The sequence below is a fragment of the Ptychodera flava genome, chromosome 19 (assembly GCF_041260155.1).
Source record: "Ptychodera flava strain L36383 chromosome 19, AS_Pfla_20210202, whole genome shotgun sequence".
NCBI lineage: Eukaryota > Metazoa > Hemichordata > Enteropneusta > Ptychoderidae > Ptychodera > Ptychodera flava.
Genome location: NC_091946.1, coordinates 22,817,839 through 22,842,606, shown reverse-complemented (window position 1 = coordinate 22,842,606; position 24,768 = coordinate 22,817,839). Strand labels below are relative to the sequence as shown.

Below are 24,768 nucleotides of genomic sequence, written 5' to 3'. Positions count from 1 at the left end.
TTACACAGACACAAACCCATACAGCATGTTTAAAGAATTGAATGGCGCCTTCGCATGCTTGTTGATTTACCACATGCCAAACTAGTATTTCAGTTTGGGATTAATAGAATCTCACACCCCAAAGGACCTGGGATCAGATTTCTCACACGAGTTGGGGATATTTTGTCTCACACTCGCCTGCGGCTCGTGTGAGACAAAATATTCCCAACTAGTGTGAGAAATCTGATCCCAGGTCCTTGGTGTGTGAGATTCTTTTTCTCACATGACCACAAAATGCGTTAAATTCACATTGGACACGTACAACATTATCCAAAATCGTGACAACTCTGTCGTCTGCCACTGTACTCTGACCTGCTTACTTTGTAGTTCCGGTCATGTGTTACTCATCCTGCCATTGGATAACATTTATGCGTGGAACGAAACAGACTGTTTATCATCCAATCAGAGCTCGTTTAATATTTACTGCAGAGTGTGGGATCGATTTTTTTCCCACACCGTAGATCCCGCACTCCCAGCGGCCAGAAAGTGAGAATAAACATTCTGTGGTGTTTTCAACAGTGCAAGATCACAACTTATACAACTCATCTAATATGGTTGACAACCTTTATTAGTGAAAAGCAACCTATCTGGTATGGTAGATGTGGTCCACATTCGTTTTTTTCTGACCGTAATGTAGTGAAGTTACCAAGAGGTTGCAGGAGAAACTGACTGCTGACGGCGTTCACTCCGTGTAGGATTGTATTGCAGTATCTCAGTCGAAACATTTAAAAATGTGAAGTAACATCAATGCATTTAAACCTCTCTGAAATTACTTTAGGTAAAAAAATCACTGACTTGAACCAAATTTATCTATCTGGTACAAAGATGTCAGTTCATTTTAGACTTGCTTCATAAAAGATATGAACTGAAAATGCTCACGTGTTTCATACAGTTATGTGTAAATTTGAACCTTTGCCACATGTTTGCAACTTCATTGAAAGTATTATGATCAACATAATGAACAATAATCACCGCCGATTAATTCTCAAAGGTCATGAAGTATAAATATGTAATTAGCTGAAAAAAAAATATTAAAGTTCTTTGACTGCTGTCATTGTATCACCATTTTATATAGCAAGTGTAATTACCGTTGGCCAAGTCCTTCAAGCCATATATGCCGAGCTGTGAAAGCTCATTAGATATGCAAATTGTAAATTAGCTGACATGAAAATGTGAAATGACTTTTGATATTGTTTTAACCAGGTATAATCATCAATGTTGTCATGTTTTGCCAACTTTGATCAAGTAAATCCCAGTATATATCCCTAATAAGCAAAGTTCATTAAATATGTAAATTAGGAATTGACTTAAGTAAAAATGCTTAATGATTGCCAATAATGTTGTATCATGGTATCTGCAATATATGTAGCAAGTTTTGTCAACTTTGGTCAAGTCAATTCAGATATATATCTCTAATTAGGAAAGTTCATTAACCCTTTCAGGCCTGGCTTTCTGGCAACTTACCAGATCTACCCCTATATATAGGGTTTAGGCCTGAAAGGGTTAAACATGCAAATTAGGAATTGGCTGAAGAGAAAATGCTTAATGACTTTCAATAATATTGTATTACAGTGTCTGAAATGTACATAGCAAGTTACATCAATTTTGATCAAGTCAATTCAGATGAATATCCCTAAGTATGAAAATTCATTTATATGCAAATTAGGAATTGGCTGAAGTAAAAACGTCTTTTGACTTTCAATAATGTTATATCACAGTATCTTTGATGTATATAGCAAGTTTCAATGACTAAAATCAAGTTAAATTGTGTTGCTAAGTTATCCCTATATACCAAAAATCAGACCTCTAGCTCTATTGGCTGGCTCAGAATTAGATATGTGCATAATTAATGAGGTACAGGATGTGGTGTCATAAGGTCTCCCATCATACCAAATATGAAGGGTGTAGCACTTGGGGTTACTTAGTTATGGCCATATATGTATATTTGAGGTCAAAGGTCATTGGGGTCACATGACATTTTGTCAAAAAAATTGTATTGCTAAGTTATACCTATATACCAAAAATCAGACCTCTAGCTCTATTGGCTGGCTCAGAATTAGATATGCGCATAATTAATGAGGTACAGGATGTGATGTCATAAGGTCTCCCATCATACCAAATATGAAGGGTGTCTTAGTTATGGCCATATATGTATATTTGAGGTCAAAGGTCATGGAGATCACATGACATTTTGTCAAAAAATTTGTATTGCTAAGTTATCTCTATATACCAAAAATCAGACCTCTAGCTCTATTGGCTAGCTCAGAATTAGAAATGCACATAATAAATGAGTTGCGGGAAGATGCCAAGGTCAAAGGTCAAGTGGAATCCCCAAAATTGTGGAGAGCAATTTGGTCCCCTTCTGGCCATTGTCCAATAGACGCTGGCTGTCTTGGACTTTAACATACGCCAGAATAAGCCATTGCCATAGCTTAGCTGCATAGGTATAGGGGAGGTCAAATGTCATAGAAAAATCAGAAAAACAATACTTTGAAAATCTCCTTCTCAAAATTGGCAAGACCTGTGACTTTGATATTTGGCATGAAGGAGCAAGGCTATAAGGTCTAACCAGGGTTGGGTTGGTAGCGGGTCGAGTTGTCTAGGGTCGAGTTGGTTAGGGGTCGAGATGTCCAGAAACCATGGTCATCATGCTTCCCATAGACTACCATGTATCACAAAAATTAAAACTGTGATAACTTCATTAATATGCAAGCCACGCCCACCAAAACCTTTTCAGTTCTAGCCATTTGAATTCTGAAGATGTCTACCAAATTTGACTGAAATACGTTCAGCCGTTTTTGAGATAATGGGGATACAGACACACGGACACACAGACACACACACACACAGACACACACACAGACAGACATGGCTAAACCATATGCTCACGTGTGTGAACACGTGAGCAAAAAATGAGTCTTTGAAGAAACTAAACATGGTAAGGGAAGACGCAAGGTATACATTTAATATTACTCCTTTATTGAGGCTCTATCCATCTACCCATGTTCAGTCTGCCCTTGCTCTTAAAGCCCCAATAGCTGTAACTCTTGAAAGTTGTTGACCTCAAAATATCTTCCTACTCTCTCCTTGCTTTCTCTGAATTCTACCCTCTGAAGGGATATGGCCTTTTTTACTGCATTAGGAAACCTTTTCCTTTGTGAAACATTTGATAATTAAATTCAAATTTGACAGCCATTTCGATTTCCCGCCTTTTCCGTATTACAAAGGAAACAAAACATACAATATCACCCCTATGCATTACATTTGATTACTCTGGCCAGTTTATGTGAAGATTTCAGTGCAGATATGCAGAGTATCCAAGGTTTTTGCTTTTCCTCATGGGGCTACAATTTAATGTTTGGGCAAACATTAAATCACACTGTAATTTTTATCATGTTCAAAATTGCATACACAGCCCCAGCGGATAGTTAATAATAAGTGTATACACACACCTAAATAAGTACATACAAACTTATTTTGGCTTGAAAGTAAAATAAAAATAATGATAAAAGACATAGCTAGTGGGGCTTTAATCTACGCACATGCCAAGTTGTGGATATTTTACTACATGGACACTACACAGAAAACAAGAGCAAAAATTTCACATGGTCATATTTTATTGAACTTTAAAGCTGCCGACTTCTTTTGTACAGGAGAAAAGATTTCTGGGGAAGCCAATGTCAGCATCATCTCAAAAGGGTAATTTAGTCAGCATACGTAAATATTTATACTGCTAACACGGACTACAATCTAATCTGCTCAAACTTCTTCGCTGAAAAGAATTACAATTCTGAATCTTTGCTATGAAGTAAGAATCATTTTTATCACTACACGAAAAAAAAAACGACACTCAGAATATTCTTCAGAAAGATAGTTACATACAAGGTATTTACAGATATAACCCTTGAGTAGAATCATTCTTCACAAACTATCTGCAACAGGAAACGCAGTCTTTTCTTCCTGTCTCCCACAGTTAAAACAAATTAAAAGAGTATACAAAATTCACCCTCCCTATTATTACATGCAATGTACTTTATAAATATAATATGTGGTACTATCTCTTTGGGCTAAGTTACTTAAAACTGCTCAATGTGTTCATGTTTCTTCAAGTCCATCTACACTGTGAATACTAATAAAACATGGCCTCTGTGCCCTGTCTGTTATTTGGACTAAACCATTATATGCGGGTGGACTTTTCAGGAAGGGGCATTTTTTATCGACAAACTCCCATATGTGTACCCCTACTTTATTTTCTTCAAGTCTATCTACACTGTGAGTTATTGTGGTAAAAATGTGCATGATCTTTGTATCGATGATTGTAGACATAACTATTCTTCAAACAGTACTACAGTCTCTTTACCTGATAGAAATTTGTAGCCAAAATGCTGTTCTGTCCAAAGGTTTGAGTTGGGCAGCTGAGACTCCAAATGATGGAGAATTTGGATTTGACTTTTTTGGGGGCTGATTTCCCATTTCTTGAATTTTGGTGATGATATGAGGAAAATATGGAATTGAGGGAAACAAACCATCCTTCAATGTTGCATACTTCTTCCAATCTCTTGAGTATCAACAATTTTTTTTTTCCTGAACCAAATACTGTACGGCTGTGTGTGTGCATACCTACAGGACATTACAACAACACATATTTGAACAAAAAGCAGTGATGCCTTACAAGATTAATCTCAATAAGATAGGGTGGTTAAAATGCCAACTGTGTATCAACAAACCAAGTGTTGGTGATACACATTCCATTCATATGCAAATGAATTTCCTGTACCAGTCTTCTTGCTTGATTCATCATGAGCTCATTTACATATGAATAAGTATTTTCAACCTTGCATGGTGCATTAGATTACTGGTAACATTCAGCTGTCCCACAGTTCAACAATGTAGTAAGGTCATATCTGGGAAACATTAAAACTTTCATGCAATAAAAATATACACTGAACTACATTTAAAGAAATTGGTACATGCATAGAATGAATCATTTGATGGATGGGGAAGATTACTTTGATAATTTTTTTATCTTGAATGATTTGAAATCAAATTCACACTTTCTAACATACTAATTTACATACAGAATCCAAATAAAGGTAGCCGAAAGTGCCTGTTGTTAAAAAAATCCCAATTAAATCAAGCATCAAGAATGTTAGGTGTTAAAGACAGACTGTCAATCTCTGCTTGAACATTGAGGTCCATAGATTTTTGTGTCCAATCATGATTTTGACAGAAAAGATGGACAGTGAGCTCCCCTAGATTGGTGGCTTAATGTACTGAGATCCTCTGACCTGGTAGTAAAATATAGGTATGTTACACTGAGACCTCTTAGTTCAACGAAAATGTTCACAAAACTTACAGTTGTTATGGAGGGGTCTAAAGAATGAACTAGAACTTAAAGGCCCCATGAAATGGCCTGACACACAAATGTCACAATGACTCCATGTGGCCCCAGCGTGCGATATGTTCATTTCTGTAATTTTATTGCGGGCATCTGCTATCACTACTTTGAATATAAACAGGAACCACTGCCTCCTACTGAGTCATCAACTATCACCAGCAGTGTCATACCTCGTGCCAGGGCCTAGCTGGCAGCAAAAACAGCCGATCTGAAGTGTCGTCCATAAATCACAGATTTTGCCCAGTGTGCCAACTTTTTGGTCAAAATGCCATCGTTATGACCTCCCATAAGGTTATTCAAATGCATATACAAAGGGAAAAAGTCCATTTCATTGGCCCGTTAAGGTTTTATGTGTATCATATTCAACTGTGACAAAGAATTGAACAACATTTTACATGGGGCATAAGCTGTGTAGCATAATTTAAAAAAATAATGTTCTTCTTGTATGTTAATGACACTGACCTATTGAATAACACCGATATAGAATTTGAAAACTTGGTGATGTTACAACTGTCTGTGCATATTTCTCATTTTAATTCTGATTGCACAAAAACCCTTATACAAATATTAACATTAACCCTAGCTTTGCAATGTATAAGTAAGTATTGGCTCAGTAAATTATCATAGTATGAAAAATAATAATATTAATAATAACAATAACAATAATACAGTTTTTAAAAGGAGAAAAAAATAGTGTTGATGTATTTACGTATCAGTATCCATGAGTACATAAGAAAGACGTATATTTTACTTGTCTGTTGGTATGCCTTTCCTGTGAGTTAGTTCACAGAGTTGTTGTCCATTTCTCAACATCTTGGCATTTTAACAGTGTCCTGTAATTTCCTTGACCCATGCAACTTTGATTGAACAAAGATCGCTTATTGGGAGGACAAGTTGCCTTTGGTAAGACCTACAGTAATCTGGCTCTTAAACTTTCACATCACTGGACGTTATCTCTCCCCCCATTCACTTCTCACTGATGATTAATTTGATGACAGACTCTGTGTCTTGCTCCAACGTCTATGCTTTGACGTGAAGTCACACATGGTATAGCTAAAACAACACTTGGGCAATATCCTCCTTGTGGTGGTAATCAATCAGTGCTTGCCTGAGGGTTCCTTTCACAATAAATGGAAACACCCCCTAGGATAGTGTTGATTTGTACTACGGCCTTCCAAGAGCCCAGTATTCTTCAGTATTGCAGTCACACATTGTTGTACTGATTCTCCACATAAGCAACACCAGATTCAGTACCAATGTCACACTTTTCTCATTTCTGATTACACGCAAAACAAATGTATCGATAACTTACAATCATTGGATCTGCACAGATGTTTCTCTCAAGAACTCTGTAATTTTCTGTGAGAGGCAACAACTGATGATCTGTTCATTGCTTCATGGAGAATGTACAACAGGTTACACCAACATGATGTAAAGGTACCACAGGTTATACCAACATGATGTGAAGGTACATCAGGTTATACCAACATACAGGTTATACCAACATGATGTGAAGGTACCACAGGTTATACCAACATGATGTGTAGGTACCACAGGTTATACCAACATGATGTGAAGGTCCCACAGTTTATACCAACATGATGTGAAGGTAACCATGGGTTATACCAACATGATGTGAAGGTACCACAGCCATATATGATGTGAAGATACCACAGGTTATACCAACATGATGTGAAGGTACCACAGGTTATACCAACATGATGTGAAGGTACCACAGGTTATACCAACATGATGTGAAGGTACCACAGGTTATACCAACATGATGTGAAGGTCCAACAGTTTATACCAACATGATGTGAAGGTAACCACAGGTTATACCAACATGATGTGAAGGTACTATACCAACATGGTTATACCACAATGAGTGAAGGTACCACAGGTTATACCAACATGATGTGAGGTACCACAGGTTATACCAACATGATGTGAAGGTACATCAGGTTATACCAACATACAGGTTATACCAACATGATGTGAAGGTACCACAGGTTATACCAACATGATGTGAAGGTACCACAGGTTATACCAACATGATGTATAGGTACCACAGGTTATACCAACATGATGTGAAGGTCCCACAGGTTATACCAACACGATGTGAAGCCAGAATTATCATTTTTGATGTACTTTATATTTTTGTCCATTGTTTATGTTACTGGCCACCACCCTGATTACAAAGACAAAAATAATTAAATAAAAAATCTAACAAAACATTTGAGGGGTACAAAATGGAAATACACACACAAAATCTGCCTTCTTACAATACTTGCCTCTTATCCCACGCATAAATATTTCATTAAACTGCTATATGTAATACATATGTGCATTACTTATGATCAAATAATATTTTCACTGGTCGATTGGTTACACATTTTCATTGGCTGTCGGAAAAGCACCTTCAACTGTGGAGGCCAATCACAGCGTTTGAAACAAGAAGTGGAAAGGGTAAAGAACAGGATGCTGTCATCCAGCAGACACCTACAGTTACACACAAAGCAATTCTGACAGCCACCTGTCTGGGATTTCACCGTATCAAAAGCCTGCATTTCAAATTTCTCAGGGCTTTCTCAGGACTCAACTATTCTGGTGGAGATTTCCCCCCATTGTCCATGTTTTATTTTTTTATCTAAAAAATTTTCCTTTCTACTTTCGGTTTCTCTTTCGCCTTTTTCACTCATCAGTTGATCCTGAAAGTGTCTTTCATCAGCCAGGATGTGATGTTGGAACAGATAAACCATAAACCTAGCATCAGAAACAGTCGTTGGATATTGTGCTTGTCTCAGTGTCACAGAAATGGGTTCCCACTTGTGTTCCTGGCAGCAAACTGGTTTTGTCCTCCAGACTACAAACACAACAAGAGAAAAGACCTGTAAATTTGAGTACAACACGCTCCTTCTAATTTTGGTGTAAGTGTTCCAATTACCATGGCAATTTTGGACTGGTATGTTGGGAAATACTTATTACATTAAACAGACAAAGCAGCTTTGAAAACTGTCTTCATGCAATTTGGATGATCTTTTTTTCCCCTAGTACATACATTGTGGCTAAAAGTGACACATCCGGGTCTAGTTTAAGACTACATGAAATATCCAAAGGCATTCTATTCTGTTCAATTATTTTTATTTTCTTGAAATTTTTAAACATGGCATGAGCTAACTGTGAATAAATTAAAGTGATTAAAGATATCATCTCAATCTTTGAAATGATATAGACTTAAACAAACAAATATTTATCAAAAGCTGTCACGTCACTTTACTCTATCTGCCTCTGACATCAAAGCTCTTAGGTTAGTAATGCTTTAACATTATGGAAACTTTTAACATTACATTTTCGTTGCTGAAGGCATTGAAATAGGGTATCTGGACAAAGTTTGTGAGTGCAACTTACCATGAAAGGGTTGACACCCATGTTCATTTGTTGTTGAGGCTGTGCTGGTTGTCCCCATCCACCGAACTGCTGTTGCTGCGGCTGACCCATCTTCGCAAACTGGTTGCTTGCCATGGCCGCCGTGCCGGCGCCGCCAAAGCTCAGATTCTGCTGTGGCTGTTGCTGTGTTTGTCCAAACCCGCCCATGGAACCTCCAAAGTTGGCTTGACCCCCAACCTGTCCAAACCCTCCGGGTTGCTGCATCCCGAAGCCCCCTGCCGCCGGTTGCTGCCCAAACCCTCCGGCTGGTTGTGCTCCGAATCCACCCGCTTGCTGTGGCTGTTGCTGTGCTCCGAACATGCCCGCCTGTTGTGTTCCAAATCCCATATTGGCTTGGGTCATCTGTCCATATGATCCATTGGCCTGTCCAAATCCTGTTCCCGAGGGCTGGGCCAGGAAGGGATTGGCTGCCGGTTGTCCAAAGCCAGTCGTTGCACCTTGCTGGTTGAAGCCAGTCCCTGCTGATGTTGCCATGAATGGATTAGTGGAACCTGTGAGAAGCAACAACGGAGACATTCAGTCACTGTCTCATTATATGCAAATTAACATCAACTAAAAATGTCCTGTAATCTTGTATGCTTATGCAATGAGAGACGTGTACACGGTTTGATACCTACTCCTTTTTTACCAAATGATGGCTCAAACACGCATCTTTTGAATTCATTGTGTCTTTCTTTGTTCTGTCAGACTACTGGGAGAAATTCTGAAGGATTACTTAATTTTGTTAACAGTGCTGTCGATGAGTTGGGATTTTTAGCACTGAAGTTCTGTGAGTTACAGAATTTCTGCATTTTTATTATGCCTTTGAATTTACAGACCACTTATAACGATAAAGGCACCAGAATAACTGATCTTTCAAAGGAAGATGTACATCGTGTCATGAGATGAATCTCTGACTGTAAGGTCTGAGAGAAGATTTGCCTGTGTGGCTGTCACAGTTCCTCATTCACAAATAACAATGCAATTTACAAACTGCTTTCACCATTACTTTGATCTGAAAAGGGGCAAATACAACTTGTAACACAGCTCACCAAAAATCTCCATTGTGATTTGTCAATTTTCAGTCACATGGTACGCATTACTTCAGCACTGATACATGCACAGACCCTGTTACCAGCAAACAATTTTAAAAGCATTACCCAACTGGGTAGCATGTCCTTTAGAGAAACAAACATACGCTGTTACCCTGATCGCCTGTCACTGTGTTTGTACTTTCACACCAATATTTCAGTTTTGACAGAGAATGGGTCAATCTACACACCACTATTTTGAGTCTGGAACGAGGATGGAAGTTTTCCTCTTTCACTGATGTACAACACTTTTTGCTGTTATAATTCATAGTCTTACCTCCTCCAGCTCCAGGAACGCCCATGCTTCCGCTGCTAGTCATTGTAGAGCCTCCAGCCCATGATGTCGTGCCCATGTTACCCAGACTTGACGACTGCGACATCGATGACGCCGAAACTCCGCCTCCCCCACTGCCGAGAGATCCCGAAGAACCAAACATCCCTCCCGATGAAGACGGTGGCGTTCCGGACCAATTGATGCTACTGGAGGTGTCATGGAATAGTGTGTCCAGTTCTGACAGAGCAGCGTATCTGTCACTGTGTGACTTTTGTTGAGCAGAAGGGGCACTGGGCGTTGACGACACCATGGGTCCAAAACTGTTCTGCTGTTGTTGACTGGCTGTAGGTTGTCCAGGCTGCAGTAAACCTGCAACAATCGAAGGATGTATCATATAATTATTAAAATTGGACATGAATCGATGAGCCTTCAGGACGGATATTCTGAGACTCAAGTTTCTATGAAACTCTGTGTGGACTCAATTTACAGCTTGTGGTGTGAATGAATTTTCCACCATCTTATTTTCTTACAGTTTAGTCATTTGGGCAATAGTGCGCCCTCTTTGTCAATTTGATTTGCAACTGACTAAACAGTATCCTCTTTAATTCAAGAAAATTCTGCTTGTTGCATTTATTGGTATTGGGCTCATTAAAGAAAATGTCGAAAAATTCCTTGTCTGATACGGTCTGCGCAATGGACTACAACTTCTTTTGCCTGTGGTTTAACTTTGTCTTTCTCTTATGATGAATATTAAGGTAGAATGTGCCTCAGGGACAGATATTTGGACTTTCAAAGTTATCCAATAATTTTCTCATCTACCTCTTGTGGGCTCATTTTAAAGCTCTTGGAGTAATGAAGGTTTTCACTGTCTTATTTTTGTGAAAATAGAAAATTTTATTTTTTCTGATAGAGTTAACATAGGGGATGCGACCATTTTGAATTTCAAATATCAAGCAATTTAAGGAAATTTGTTTCCATAGTTCTAAAATTTGCACAGTAACCCTCAATTTCTATCTTTGATTTTCACAGAGGATGGTTGAAAATTTCTCTGAGGAAAGGTCGAGCAAAGGGTTAATCTTTCAATTTCGAGGCGCACACTACCTTAAAACATAGAGAACACATTGTTGAGTATTGACAAGCTCTTTCACAACTTGTGAAAGCTAAATGCCAGAAACTGCACCAAGCGTACCAGCCACCATAGTAAAAATAAATGCAGCACCACAGTCTAGCAGTTGCAGCATGCAAGTCCCTTTGAAGTCAATACAGGCAAGCTGTTATAGGGATTCTTTACATGGGATTTGTGAAATAGTGTATGGAGATTTGTTGGTATGATGATTACTCTTGGAGACCCTTAGGCATCAACGTTCTTTGTTAGGAAATACAATAAAATCACTCTAAATTGCAAAAAGAGTGAAAACACAAAAATCAAAAGTCAAGAAACAGAACAAGTCCCTGTACACCTTTAAAACTCTGATATTTAAAAATATCATTATACGTCTGTGAAAATTTCAATTTACCACTTTGGGGTCAGACTGTATGATTTGTTTAGATCACTATTTGTGTGTAATCAATGCAGGATGTCACCTAAACACTGATAAGTATCTATTTGACAATGGTGTTCTATGACCTTGAAGTTAAGGTATACTGAGAGCACATTGTTGAACTGCCTTGAACTCAAGATGGGGCAACACTTCCTTATGCTGACACTCTTCAAAATAATAAAGGGACAACATATTTGTATTAACGAATGCCACAAATCAGATTTAAACTTTTCAAACTTGACTGGTAAAGCATTCAGTATTTTTGAAAAGTCATCTCTATACATTCTTTACCACAGGTTTCTTCTACAATAGAATGCACCTTGATATGGATACAACGTTATATTTTGCAAGTTTTATTGAGGAAAGCTTGAGCAAAGGGGAAAACATGAGCTTACATAAGAAAAAGCTAAATGGTACAAAAAAGTAACGGCAAATCAAGGCAATAATTTACTAAAGCCAGAGTTAGTGTTTTGAAACTGTTGATCTTTTCTACAATTTTTTTTTTGCAAAGGAAAGGGAGTTGATGACCAGCAATGCAAACACACAGCACAGCTAAATGAAGCTCTAGTTGCATGAAAATGATGCAAAGTTTTGCAGAAAAATTTTCCAAAAATTTTATAGTACTATGGTTGAAAATAACTTCATGAGAGTGTAAGTTTGTCAGATGTTCATGATTTGCCTGATCATGTTTTGTGATGGATGGCATTAAATAGAAACGGATCAAAAACAGACAAGCCTATGAGCCACCTTTGTAAATTTTTTGTGGAATCAAATCACTATGTCATTTTCTCAGACATTCTTTTTCATTCAACTCATTAAACAAGTTAATTTTCTTATGCACTATAGAATTCATCTATGACAGAATGGGCAAGTAAAAATTAATGGTTTGCAGTTCATCTTAAATTCAAAATAAGGTCCAGTGGATAAAAACTTGTTGTTCCTGTGAGGACTCCAGTGCAAATATGCATCGTGTACTGTGCCTGTCAGTTGCTTAGAGCATATATTCGAGTTCATGGAGAAGGCCATAGTTTAGTAGGGGGGCCATTTATTGCCTATCTTGTTAAAACTTTCATATGTAGTTTCAGTCAGTGATGCTTGTATACATAATGTCAGTGTGTAAATTAATACGAACTGGTGTTAGTTTAAATGTATAATCACTAAAATAATAGAAGACTTAGAAGCTGATGGGCGTTTAATATCAACTGTAGGTGTTAAAATTATGATGAGATACCCCTATCCAAAGATTTTAAAGGTATACAGTCACCTGTAATCTAAATATGCCCATATAGGCAAAGGGGCATTCCTTGGTATTCAAAATACCCATGTGAGGGCGCTGTTTTTAAAAAGTGGCCACCCGCTTAAAAAATCTGTGATTGGTTAGATTTTCTCTTTCCATGGTAACTGTGGCAAAATTGGAACAGGTGACAGTATACCTTTAAGGTTGATGCTGGAGTCTTTTATGGTGTCTAAGTCGACAAAGTGAAGATCAAACTTCTTAATGATTGAAGACAGGCCAAAAATTTTCATGGAAGATTTCAACTTTTCAAAATTATGTAACTCATCTAATTGAAATTGTAATTCTACAACGTGTAATAAAAAGACAAGAAAAGATCTGTGAGAAAGCCAGGCTAATGAGAATTCCTTTTTGGGGCAAAGGTAAGGTTTTCATGCATGGTCCAAAAGGGTCAGCCATGTTTTCCCATGCAGACGACACCCGACTTGTGGAACTTACTGCTGGCTGGGGCTGACGGTGTGGACGTGACCAACGCCCTGGAAGGAAATTCTGGGAATGGTTTTGAAGTTGTAGACTGGCCGGAGCCTGATGATGACATCGATAAGAATGGATTTGCTGTAGATTTTGAGAGATAATATGTCATTACCATACATGATGATGCCAATATTTGTATCTTTGTTTGCTGCATAAAAGTAGCATATTTGACCGTTTTTGCACAATACATTATGTCATTTGGTGTTAGTGTTTGATTGCCTAGGACTTATTCAGAATGCAAACACTCTTCTTTGAACTTTGGGATGAATTTCACATTTTCATGATGGTTGACTTTTCAACTAACTGCACTTTCCTCTCAGTTGTATTGTGAGGCCAACAATGACTGAACACACACGTACATCAAAGTTGCGGACAGTATGTGCTTGCCTCATGATATGAACATATGGGTAATTGTTAACAGGGATTAATGTTGATTGCGGGTATTAATATTACCGGTATATGAGCCAAAAATGCATTGACTAGCACCAGAACCTTAAACCCTCATGCTCAGAACTGCAAATTCCACAAACTTACGAGTTTCTGTGACGGATGGTTGAGAAACCGTCTGAGTCTGCGACTGAAATGTCGCGTGAGAACTCTGGGGGGTAGGCTGTGGAGCTGGAATATTGGCCGACTTGGCAACGTGTGGCGTGACTGGCATTGCTAAGGAACAAGATGTTTGTTAATAATAGGTTTTAGATGTTAGTGATTTTTACAGGGGAGTTTGGGATTAGGTTGGGTGGTGAAATGCATAACACTACAGAATCTGGCGAACTGATCATAAATATCTCGTTGACTTGTATGACATATCATTATTCCCGTATCTGGTGACTCGTTGTGGTATAAATTGACAGGAAGAAGTGCTAGACTTGATATTAGTGGGTGAATATCTTTGTTAGTACAGAATGGTTCTACTCTGGTGTCCTACAGACTCAGTACACTCAAATGATCATGTGATGACGGTACAAACAAACCCATGTGTACAAACGCGTACACAAATACATGTATTTCTATACACATATCTGCATGCGATTTTGTTTGTACCATGGGCCATTCGAATTCCAGGTTTAACCTGTTCACACCATGTATTCAAGCACAGTGACACAACTTTTTCATACATCTAAATCCATGATAAAGTGACCAGACTGAACAACTACTCTGAACCTTGGTACACAGTTCAATGTAGACAGTGCTTTACAATGCTTTAAGGAATGTAATTAATGATATTGGAAATCATATACCAAGTATGACTGCACTTACACACAGAGAGAAACTCTAATAGAATATACCATCTTACAACACTGCACTTAAAAAAAGCACTGACATGTACACTTTATGCTTTGCACAGAAGCCGAATGTTGCATTTTGCATATTTGCTATGGTACTGCAGTTATACATGGTCGAATTGTAAGAGGTTGTTTGTATTTCCAGACTTGGAAATTTGTTTACTGCTTATCACAACAACAGGACCTGTGTTGCAATTGTACTAGTTTGGAAGGCAGTTTGCTGACCTGAAGACCTTATGTAAGCAATAAACTCTACTAGGCATGCAATATGTTCAATGAAAATATGTAAGTTGTTCTTTTTATATCTAGCTTAATCTTATCACATTTTTATCTCAACATGAAGAAACACAATGCTCAAGGTACAATGGTCAGTCTGCCATTTGTTGCACACTGCAATCTGTGACCTCAAATGACATGCAAAGTAATGAATTCACAATGCAAATGTGACCACAAGAGGGCGCACTGTAATAGCAGTTCATGTTCAAAGGCATGATGGCTGCCAATTACAAGGAGATTTCATGATGGCCAGCCAGTGTGTATGGACAAATTAAAAAGATCTTGATATTTTACTTGTTTATGAACATAGCATAATTGATGACATGTTGTAAATGAACTCCAGAGTTAGAAATGCAGTGTTTTGTAACTTGATACAAGCTGAGCAGCAGACAGCTTAATTTTTCAAGACTATGGTGGTATAGTTTGTAGAGGGTGTGCACTTCAATACAGTAAATATATCACAGATGATATTTTGTATGCAAAGATGTTGACAATGAATGCACTTACATACAATTTGATGAATCCCTCCCTTTAAATACTAAGCACAACCATCTGATACATTTCTGGACACACAAATTGTGATTAACATCCTTATTAAGAGTACAATGCACCTCGAGGACAAATATTTGGACTCTCAAATTTTTACAGACTTTTCTGATCTACCACTTGAGGGGGGTTCATTTTAAAGCTCTTGGAGTAAGGAAATTGTCGTAGTCGTAATTTTTCCAAAATCCAAAAAATTTTTTTCCCCATAGAGTTAACACAGAGTTGGTGGCCATTTTGAATAGAAATATCAGTAAATGTTACGGAATTTGTATCTCAATGATAGGTACCAAATTTTGAGTGATGACCCCTGGTTTTTATTCTTGATTTGACAAGAGAATGGTAGTGAAGGTTTCATTGAGGAAAGTCTGATCAACTGTTTAAGTCCTTTACTGTTGAGGTGCATAATGCTTTTAATTATGAAAAGTACCATAATGCCTTCCATTTGATTACTGGCATGATTGCTGTAACTTTTGACAATAAGTTCATTGTTTTTGCTCATGGTTTCAGCATAGAAATGGGCTGACATGAGGTCTTGAAATGGATCCTGAACTTTCTAATGTTTCCATCAGAAAAATGAATCAATCAAACATAAACAAGGACGACTACAGTTTTGTTGAATGATAGGGACTTTGGCACATTGCAGGATGTGAAATTGAAACTCTACACTTTGTACCCATGGTAACCAGACACCATGGAAACAGAAGAAAATGATTTCCTTCCAATATCTATATAGCAATCTGTTAGCTGTGATGGTCCCAGACAAACACTGCATGCACCGAAGTACACAAGCAGAAAGCTGAAATCAAAACAAAATCACTCGGAACAAAACAAAACAAAACAAAACAAAACAAACTAAAGTACGGCAAAACAGCAATGTTAAGAAGAATGGAGTGAGACTTACTGTTGCTAGATGGTGGCGGAGGAAAGACAGCAGGGATTGGTGGCTGGTTAGCAGATGAAGTAGTTACTGTATCGGCCGTTAGTGGGACCTTCGGCGGCCCCAGAGCGTCCCCTACACCAAAGGGGTTGTCAGTAGCTAGACAGAAAATCACAACCACGTGAGAGACATTCCCTTTTTATGAAAAGCCCCGCCATACCAGCCCACCACCAGCTTTGCATGGATATAGCACCCTCCCCACCCCCATTTCCATAATGGACTAAACCCTTATGAGTTGTTTAGACGAGGCTAGTCCAATGTTGGAAGAATGCGGGTGGGTAAGGTTGTTATTGAGTTGATCGATCAAAACGAGTTAGACAAAGCTGTTAATTATTGTTACATGCTACCATGACTAAGCGGAGCACAGGAAGTGGTGTTACCCATAATTCCCCTTGATCTGTACACACTGAGATCACATGATGAACAGATGCAAATTCTTCTGGTACACAGGATAGCTTGGTCCATATTTTAAAAATCTGACAGTACTGCTTTCATAATCACATCTTTCTGACTTCCCACTTTGAATAACGAGAAGGTCTATCCCTTTCCCACAGTGGTGATAGCAATTTTGTGATTGTTCCAACAGATATTTTTGACAGCCATACAAAATATTTTCAAGGAAAGTAAGGCCATAAGTTGCACCTCTGTTACTGTTAGCAAAATCAATGGTATTGATTTTTTTGAATATTCATGACAATGGAAATGTGCATGTCTGACAGGTGGTATGATAAGACCATCTTAGTTGCTGATAATGTTACCTTGAAGGGTGTGAAATTTCTAACACTTTCAAACATCGGCTTTTAATATACTCTTGAAAATGAAACATAGTTGATAATTTTGGAGCATACTCTTAACAAATAATCTTAGAATTAAATTTCAAGTCTGAAATTGTCAAGAAATGAATACGATTGAAATAGCCTTCAGCAAATATTGTCTGAGTGCACAAATCGAGTGGCATTGTGGGTAATCTCACTTACTGTGCAGCGGGTAGGGTCAAGCAGGCAGGATATGTTAAAGCATGCAATAAGGAGCATAATGCAGGTACAGCACATTACAAGAAGTTGGTACGCTTGCCACAACTTGTGTATTTATGTCCCTTACCAAGGATGTTAGATAAATGAAATTTTTTCCCTGCATGTCCTCAGTAAATTTATCTCATACAAGTACAGATGGCTGTGCTTTAGTCACGTAGACCGGATTACGGAATATGAGATCTTCAGGCAAGTTGTCCATGATGGCAGGGTAGGGGTCAAATTTTAGACAAATATCTGAGTCATGAAATTGAAATTGGGAGAAAAGTTTTTTTGTTTTTGAGCTGTATCACATACATGCCCTATAAAAAATGGTGGTTTCTTAAGAGAACACAGACTTAAAAGGTCAGAGTAAACAGGCCAAAATACCAATATTTCAAAACCCTGGACTAAACTTTGCCATTACTGTTTGTTTGCCAAATATTTATGAATTACAAATATTATTTTCTGGTAGCAAATTTAATCAAGCCATTTGAAATACAAGGGATTTTATGTACTATACTTGTAGACATGGTTGATGTAAATATGAAAATTGTGTCTTCACATGGATGAAGTCACTCGAACTACCTACAAGGGAAATCCACGAGGTTCACAGGAAAGGGTTTCAAGACCTTGCATGTGATTGGCTTACATTTCTCTGTTAGATCAGTGACCAGTGAAACCTAAAACATAGCTTACAAGATGATACTTTTCAAAATGCAATATGTCACCCTGAGAAATCAGGATGATAACAGTATGGTGCCATTTAGAAGTTACACATAATGTGCTGGGTCCTGTTGTTAGCCATCTGAGGGCAGTATTTAAATATGAGTGATGGGGAGTGGCCATGCAGACACTATCCTGGGACTATGTAGACTATTGTGTGCTTGGAACGGGGTACTCTGAGAGTTTAGCAATGATTGAGGTATGTGCAGATGGGTGTGTGTGTGTGTGAGAGAGAGAGAGAGAGAGAGAGAGAGAGAGAGAGAGAGAGAGAGAGAGAGAGAGAGAGAGAGAGAGAGAGAGAGAGAGGGGATGCAATGGTATGTATCTTATAATGATTGTGAATTTGTGAATGTACATCTCTCTGTAAGGACATTCACAGAATGAGCCTGTCAGAGTCTGAGATTGAGAATTTGTGTTTGTGTGAGACGGAATGAGTGTAGGAAGTTTAAGTGTATTGATGTGTGTAGGTGCATGATAGGGGAGAAGTGTGTCTGTTTGTCGACCTCTCTTTCACTGTGTACGAAAGTTCACAAAGTAGGGCACGCATACTGGAGTGACAATTTCCACTAAACACTGTGATTGTTCATTAAGTCCCAATACAAATCCGTTTATTTAGCCAATTCAGAGACAATCCTCTTTTTAAATAGCGCAAACAATTCAGAAAATATAAATGTGCAGAAAACGAAACCACTTGACTGTACAGAAAGCACTTGCCAGCCTGTTTTGAGCTCAGAACTTATCTTTCACCGAATTTTATGTGTACAGAAATTGGCAGGAAACAGAGAGAGAGGACTGTCATAAATTTTGAAGAGTCCTGTTCAAACAACCTCATCCATTATTTCCGGTTGAAGCGCAATTTTGAGCCGATATTTTCAGATCCTGAATTTCATTCAAATTTGTAGAGATGCAGAAACCAGCAACCCACTGAAAGACTTCAGCTGTCTCCATGTATGTAGTGGTTTCTAATTATGAAGGAATTACAATGTACCTGTACTATGGTAAGGAGAAAGGCTCACCTTGCTGAAATCATTGAGAAAACATCTTTGTACAACAACTCAAAGCTCACAACCAGCAGAAAAGAAAATTCACAGGCATGCATCTGTGGCCATTAACTTAATTTTTCTAGTTTCTCTAGCGGCATACAAACCCCAAGGTTTTGCAATCCAGAATCCCTCCACGGCAGAAAGCCTTAGCAAAATGTTGGACATTGATCAGCAGGCCATTCAAAATTACAGGGCATGCTAGAAAAGCAAAACAAAATATTTCATGCCAATGTTTTTTTGATCTGGGTAGTCAAGTGGGCTGGAAGAGATTCTGAGGACTTACCACTTGGCCCTGAAAATGCTGCTGCCGGCTGGGGTGCCGCTGGCTGACTAAATGCTGCACTGGATGCAGGCTGTTGCTGGCTGAAGGCCGATCCAAAATCTGCAAAGCCTCCCCCTGAAAGATAAAAAACAAGTCATCGTTGATGACACAGTCCCCACTTGTTAATGGGTACTTTGATTACATGTCCTCAGAGGGGATAGAGTCCTCTTCATTATTAGGTCTGTGATAAAAATACTTTGATACAGATGGTGCTCAATGGCAAAGAATGAGTTCCATGGTGATGAAAACATAAAACCAATGTAGGCCACCATCCTAAAGTTCATAAAATTAGTCAACTAGGAATTAATCACAGGATGTTGCAAAACATTATTGCATACAATCCTAACACTTACAGATTATCACTGGTACCATATTTAATAAAGTTTGATGCAGTATTTACAACACTATGAGATCAACATCTGTATCAAGTTTCATCACATTTGATGTTGTATAATTTGTGGCTATATCACCCTAATTAGGAAAGTTCATTACTTATGCAATTACAAATTAATTAAAATGACACTGATAAATGTCTTTTTCAATGTTAAAGCAATGTGAGCTTAACATCTGTACAAAGTTTCATGAATTTGATGCAGTATTTCTTGATATATCAGCCTACTTATGAAACTTCAATAATTGACATGTTAATGCTACATGACGTGAAACAAATTGACGAGCACATGTATGAAATAGGTCAATGTCCTTGTACTAACTTTGAATGATACTGGTGGAAATATGTCTGAGTTATGGCTCTGTACATTAGAAAACTTGTAACAAAATCACCGCCATGCAGCGATATTTGATCTTACCATTTAAAAAATCAACACATATATGTATGACATAAGTCAATGTACATGTACCAACTCTGAATAAGATCAGTTGAGACTTGCCAGAGTTATGGCTCTCGACATGAAACAACCATAACAAAATTGCTACCACGTGGCCATATTGGACCATCTCGTGAAACCAATCGACATACATATGTATAAATAAGTCAATGTCCTTGTACCAACTTTGAATAAATTTGCTTGATACATGTCTGAGTTATGGTTCCGGACATGAAAAAATCGGAAAAAAATGGCCACATGGCGGCCATATTGGATTGTATCACTAAACAAATCAATGTGCATATGTAGATATAGGTCAATGTCCTTGTACTAAGTTTGAATAAAATCGGTGAATAAAATCAGTTGAGATGTGCCCAAGTTTTGGCTAAGGACACGAAAAAATTGTAACAAAATGGCTGCCATGCAGCCATATTGTATCATATCATGAAACAAATTGACGTACATATGTATGATATAAGTCATGTCCTTTTACCAACTTTGAATAAAATTGGTTGAGATATGCCTGAGTATTATGGCTCTGTACATGAAAAAATCGTAACAAAATGGCCGCACGGCAGCCATATTGGATCGTATCACATAACAAATTGACATGGATATGTATGACATTAGTCAATCTCCTTGTACCAACTTTGAATAAAATCGGTTAAAACATATCTGAGTTATAGCTCTGTACATGAAAAAATTGTAATAAATGGCCGCCTGGCGGCCATATTGGATCGTATCACAAACAAATCGACATGCATATCTATGAAATTGGTCAATGTCCTTGTACCAACGTTGAATAAATCGGTTGAAACATGTCTGAGTTATGGCTCTGTACATGAAAAAATCGTAGCAAAATGGCCGCATGGCAGCCATATTGGATCATATCACAAAACAAATTAACATGCATATCTATGACATTGGTCAATGTCCTTGTACCAACTTTGAATAAAATCGGTTGAAATGTGTCTGAGTTATGGCTCTGTACATGAAAAAATCGTAATGGCCACCTGGCGGCCATATTGGATTGTATCACAAAACAAATCGCCGTGCATCTGTATGACATATGAAGTAATCCTTGTACCAAGTTTGAATGAAATCGCTCCTTGCATCTCTGAGATATCTGCGTGAACGGACGGACGGACGGAACGGACGCACACCACGCACGGACATGACCAAACCTATAAGTCCCCCCCGGACGGTGTCCGTGGGGACTAAAAAAAGGTTGGGTATAATTTTAGGACAATATAGTGTCTTGTTACAGTAACTGTGATATCTGGTAAACCATTGTCACTGATGTACACAATTTTTTTTTCAAAGTTTCAGATCCTTCTGTGTTTGAAAATGTCACTATTTCAATTCTTGGTGGTGGATTCCATTGATTATTCACAAATTTTGCGCACTCACTCACGGTGGCCATATTTGACTAGAAAGTCAAAAGTTATTTAGTTGTAGAATCTACGTTGTATGTTTGTCGACTGTGTTTGAAAAACATTTTGTGGTCACACTACAGGCAAGCAATTTGATGTCAGTTGTGTTTGATGTCAAACCATCTTATCAAGCTTATGGGCTTTAAGCTAAACACCAAGACAGAATCATATTAAGAGAATACTTGTGTGTTTGTGGCATATCTTGCTAAGTTGGAGATCACGCTGAATACAACAATATCCTAACCAACCTTTGGTGCAGATAAATTTTATCATCAAATTTCCCTGTCCATGAATTGATATTAATGGCCTAGACAAACCCTTGTGCAGTCAGCATTACATAATCACAATATATGGACTTAAAACTAGCTCTACCTGAGTACGAATACAGTAAAGGATGACTAACATTTTAGAGAATTTTTGTTTTATTTCTCTCATTCTTGCCTCTTGTGAAATACTATTTGTTTACGTGACGATATATACAACACCACAGAATACATCTAACATTGAGAAAATTTTGCATGGAATTGTGATGTAACAAAGCATCATCCCACGTTTGAACTTTCACACAGTATTTGGTGTCTGGCGCAGTTTTGTTGTCCATCAAAACTTGGTCTCTGTTGCACACGCTCATCTAGAAGGCAAACACTGAGAGATGCAGCAGAGAGTGAAATGTTTCTTGGCTCAGAAATATTAGGAAAGATGATGACCAACGTACCTTGAGACTGTTGTCCTGACCCAAATGGATCAAAATTACTCTGTTGCTGGGGTGGTTGTGGCTGGCCTCCAAACGCGTCAAAGCCGCCTGACTGAGCTGGTTGTGGCTGTGATCCGAACGCTGCTGATCCAAAGGGATCCCCACCAAGCTCTCCCAGTAAGTCCACCGAGGGCTTACTTGGCTGTGGCTGTGCCGGCAGTTGTTGTGGTTGACTCGGAGGCTGTGACACCTTGACTGGAGCCCGTATAATGTGTGAGGGAGACTGTAGGAAGAGACCAAAAATGTTATCGCATAACAGAGACATGAATTCCAAGCCAGAATGCGACGGCAAATGTTTATAGGACACTTGCTGCAAATCCAATGAATTATCATTCACTTGAGGAGTCTGTAATCAATAGCTGTAAGGTTAGGGACCCTTCACAGAACCTTTCAGTGAATGGACGCTGTTCCAGGTGTTACAATTATCACACTTCTATAGTAAAAGTTGCCTAAACCAGAAAACTGTCTATACCAATAGTTATGTCAGTCCTATGCTGATGGACATAATGGTAAACATACTTATACAAACTCAACACTTTTCTGAACTGAACTTTTGCGGTCCAAATGGTGTTTGGACAGGTCTTATTTTATACAAGGGAGCTGATTTTTATGCAAGAAATTACAGATGGGCGTTCCACGGGATCGTTTGTGAGACTGTAATGTCAACCACGCAGATGAGTCTTCAAATGCATCAGACATTTTTGTTATTTAATTTGCAAATTCTCAGCAACTTGCAAGAAAACATTATCATCGTGGAAAAGGTGATACAGACTTAAACTTGACCTGAACAATCAAATAGTTATCATCGTGGAAAAGGTGATACAGACTTAAACTTGACCTGAACAATCAAATAGTTTCTCTTCTTGATTCAACATCATATTTACCTGTGAATGGTTTTGTACTTGTAACGTTGGTGTGTCTTTACCTAACAGCTGTTTAAGGGGTTTCGCTTCGGGAACTTCGCTGGCTATGTTCTTCTGTTTCTGCTGTGCTGCGAGCGCCGCGGCCTGCTCCGGCGGCACGTACCACCGTTTCCTCTCGTATTTCTGCGCCATGAAGTCTTTGACTTTCTGTTCGTCTTTTGATTCTGGTTCTGCGGATGAACGGGCGTCCCAGAGACCCAGCCATACTAGCCGACAAAACTGTGAATGACAAACGAGTATTGTGACTTCACAAACCCTTCATGTCCAAGTGAACCAACTTAAATGAAAATTTTCAATTCATAATACCATCAAACAGCATGTTGACAACTGCAATTGACTTTCAGAAAACCATTAACCCTTTTAGGCCTAAACACACACACACACACACGTATATATACCGGTGTATATCCCTTTACCTGCCAAGTCCATATTTCACCACCAGGTCAAGATGGTTAAAATTAATGAAACACAACATATTCCATATGACGTATTTTAACATAATACTGTACATTTGAAGGCTGTTGAAAACATAACACTGTAAAGTTGATTTATTTTTGACAAAAGATGCTATAACATACCAAGCCAAGTGGGTGAAAATACATCATGTTTTGGCTCAATACCGCTTTTTACTGACTTGGCTGATGGTGAAGTGATACAGTTATTACTGTCTGGCAGGAAAAGGGTTAATATATATATATATATATATATATATATATATATATATATATATATATATATATATATATATATATATATATATATATATATATATATATATATATATATATATATATATATATATATATATATATATATATATATATATATATATATATATATATATATATAGTACTATGTGATATTATTTTGTGTATATATATATATATATATATATATATATATATATATATATATATATATATATATATATATATATATATATATATATATATATATATATATATATATATATATATATATATATATATATATATATATATATATATATATATATATATATATATATATATATATATATATATATATATTTTTTTTTTTACATGTACATGTATTTTGCTCTTTTTTGTTTCCATTGAGGAATGTTGCGTTTTGTTTTGCTGAAAAATATATGCTTAGCCATTAGAATT

General features: G+C 37.7%; 1 protein-coding gene across 8 annotated transcripts in view; it reads right to left on the bottom strand.

The window, feature by feature from the left end:
* Positions 1-7,358: 7,358 nt before the first annotated feature.
* LOC139118936 (arf-GAP domain and FG repeat-containing protein 1-like) overlaps positions 7,359-24,768 on the bottom strand; it is a 34,271-nt gene continuing 16,861 nt past the window's right edge. The window contains exons 3-11 of one of the 8 annotated variants that reach the window (XM_070682504.1): positions 23,582-23,839; positions 22,659-22,920; positions 19,645-19,758; positions 16,547-16,681; positions 14,072-14,200; positions 13,502-13,618; positions 10,232-10,597; positions 8,846-9,375; positions 7,359-8,300 (exon numbers count right to left, since the gene is read on the bottom strand). In XM_070682504.1, the coding sequence (XP_070538605.1) occupies positions 8,244-8,300; positions 8,846-9,375; positions 10,232-10,597; positions 13,502-13,618; positions 14,072-14,200; positions 16,547-16,681; positions 19,645-19,758; positions 22,659-22,920; positions 23,582-23,839 (1,968 nt within the window). In that variant the 3' untranslated portion in view covers positions 7,359-8,243. The remainder of the gene's footprint in view (positions 8,301-8,845; positions 9,376-10,231; positions 10,598-13,501; positions 13,619-14,071; positions 14,201-16,546; positions 16,682-19,644; positions 19,759-22,658; positions 22,921-23,581; positions 23,840-24,768) is intronic. The other 7 variants (XM_070682505.1, XM_070682507.1, XM_070682508.1 and 4 more) reach the window with 7 other exon arrangements.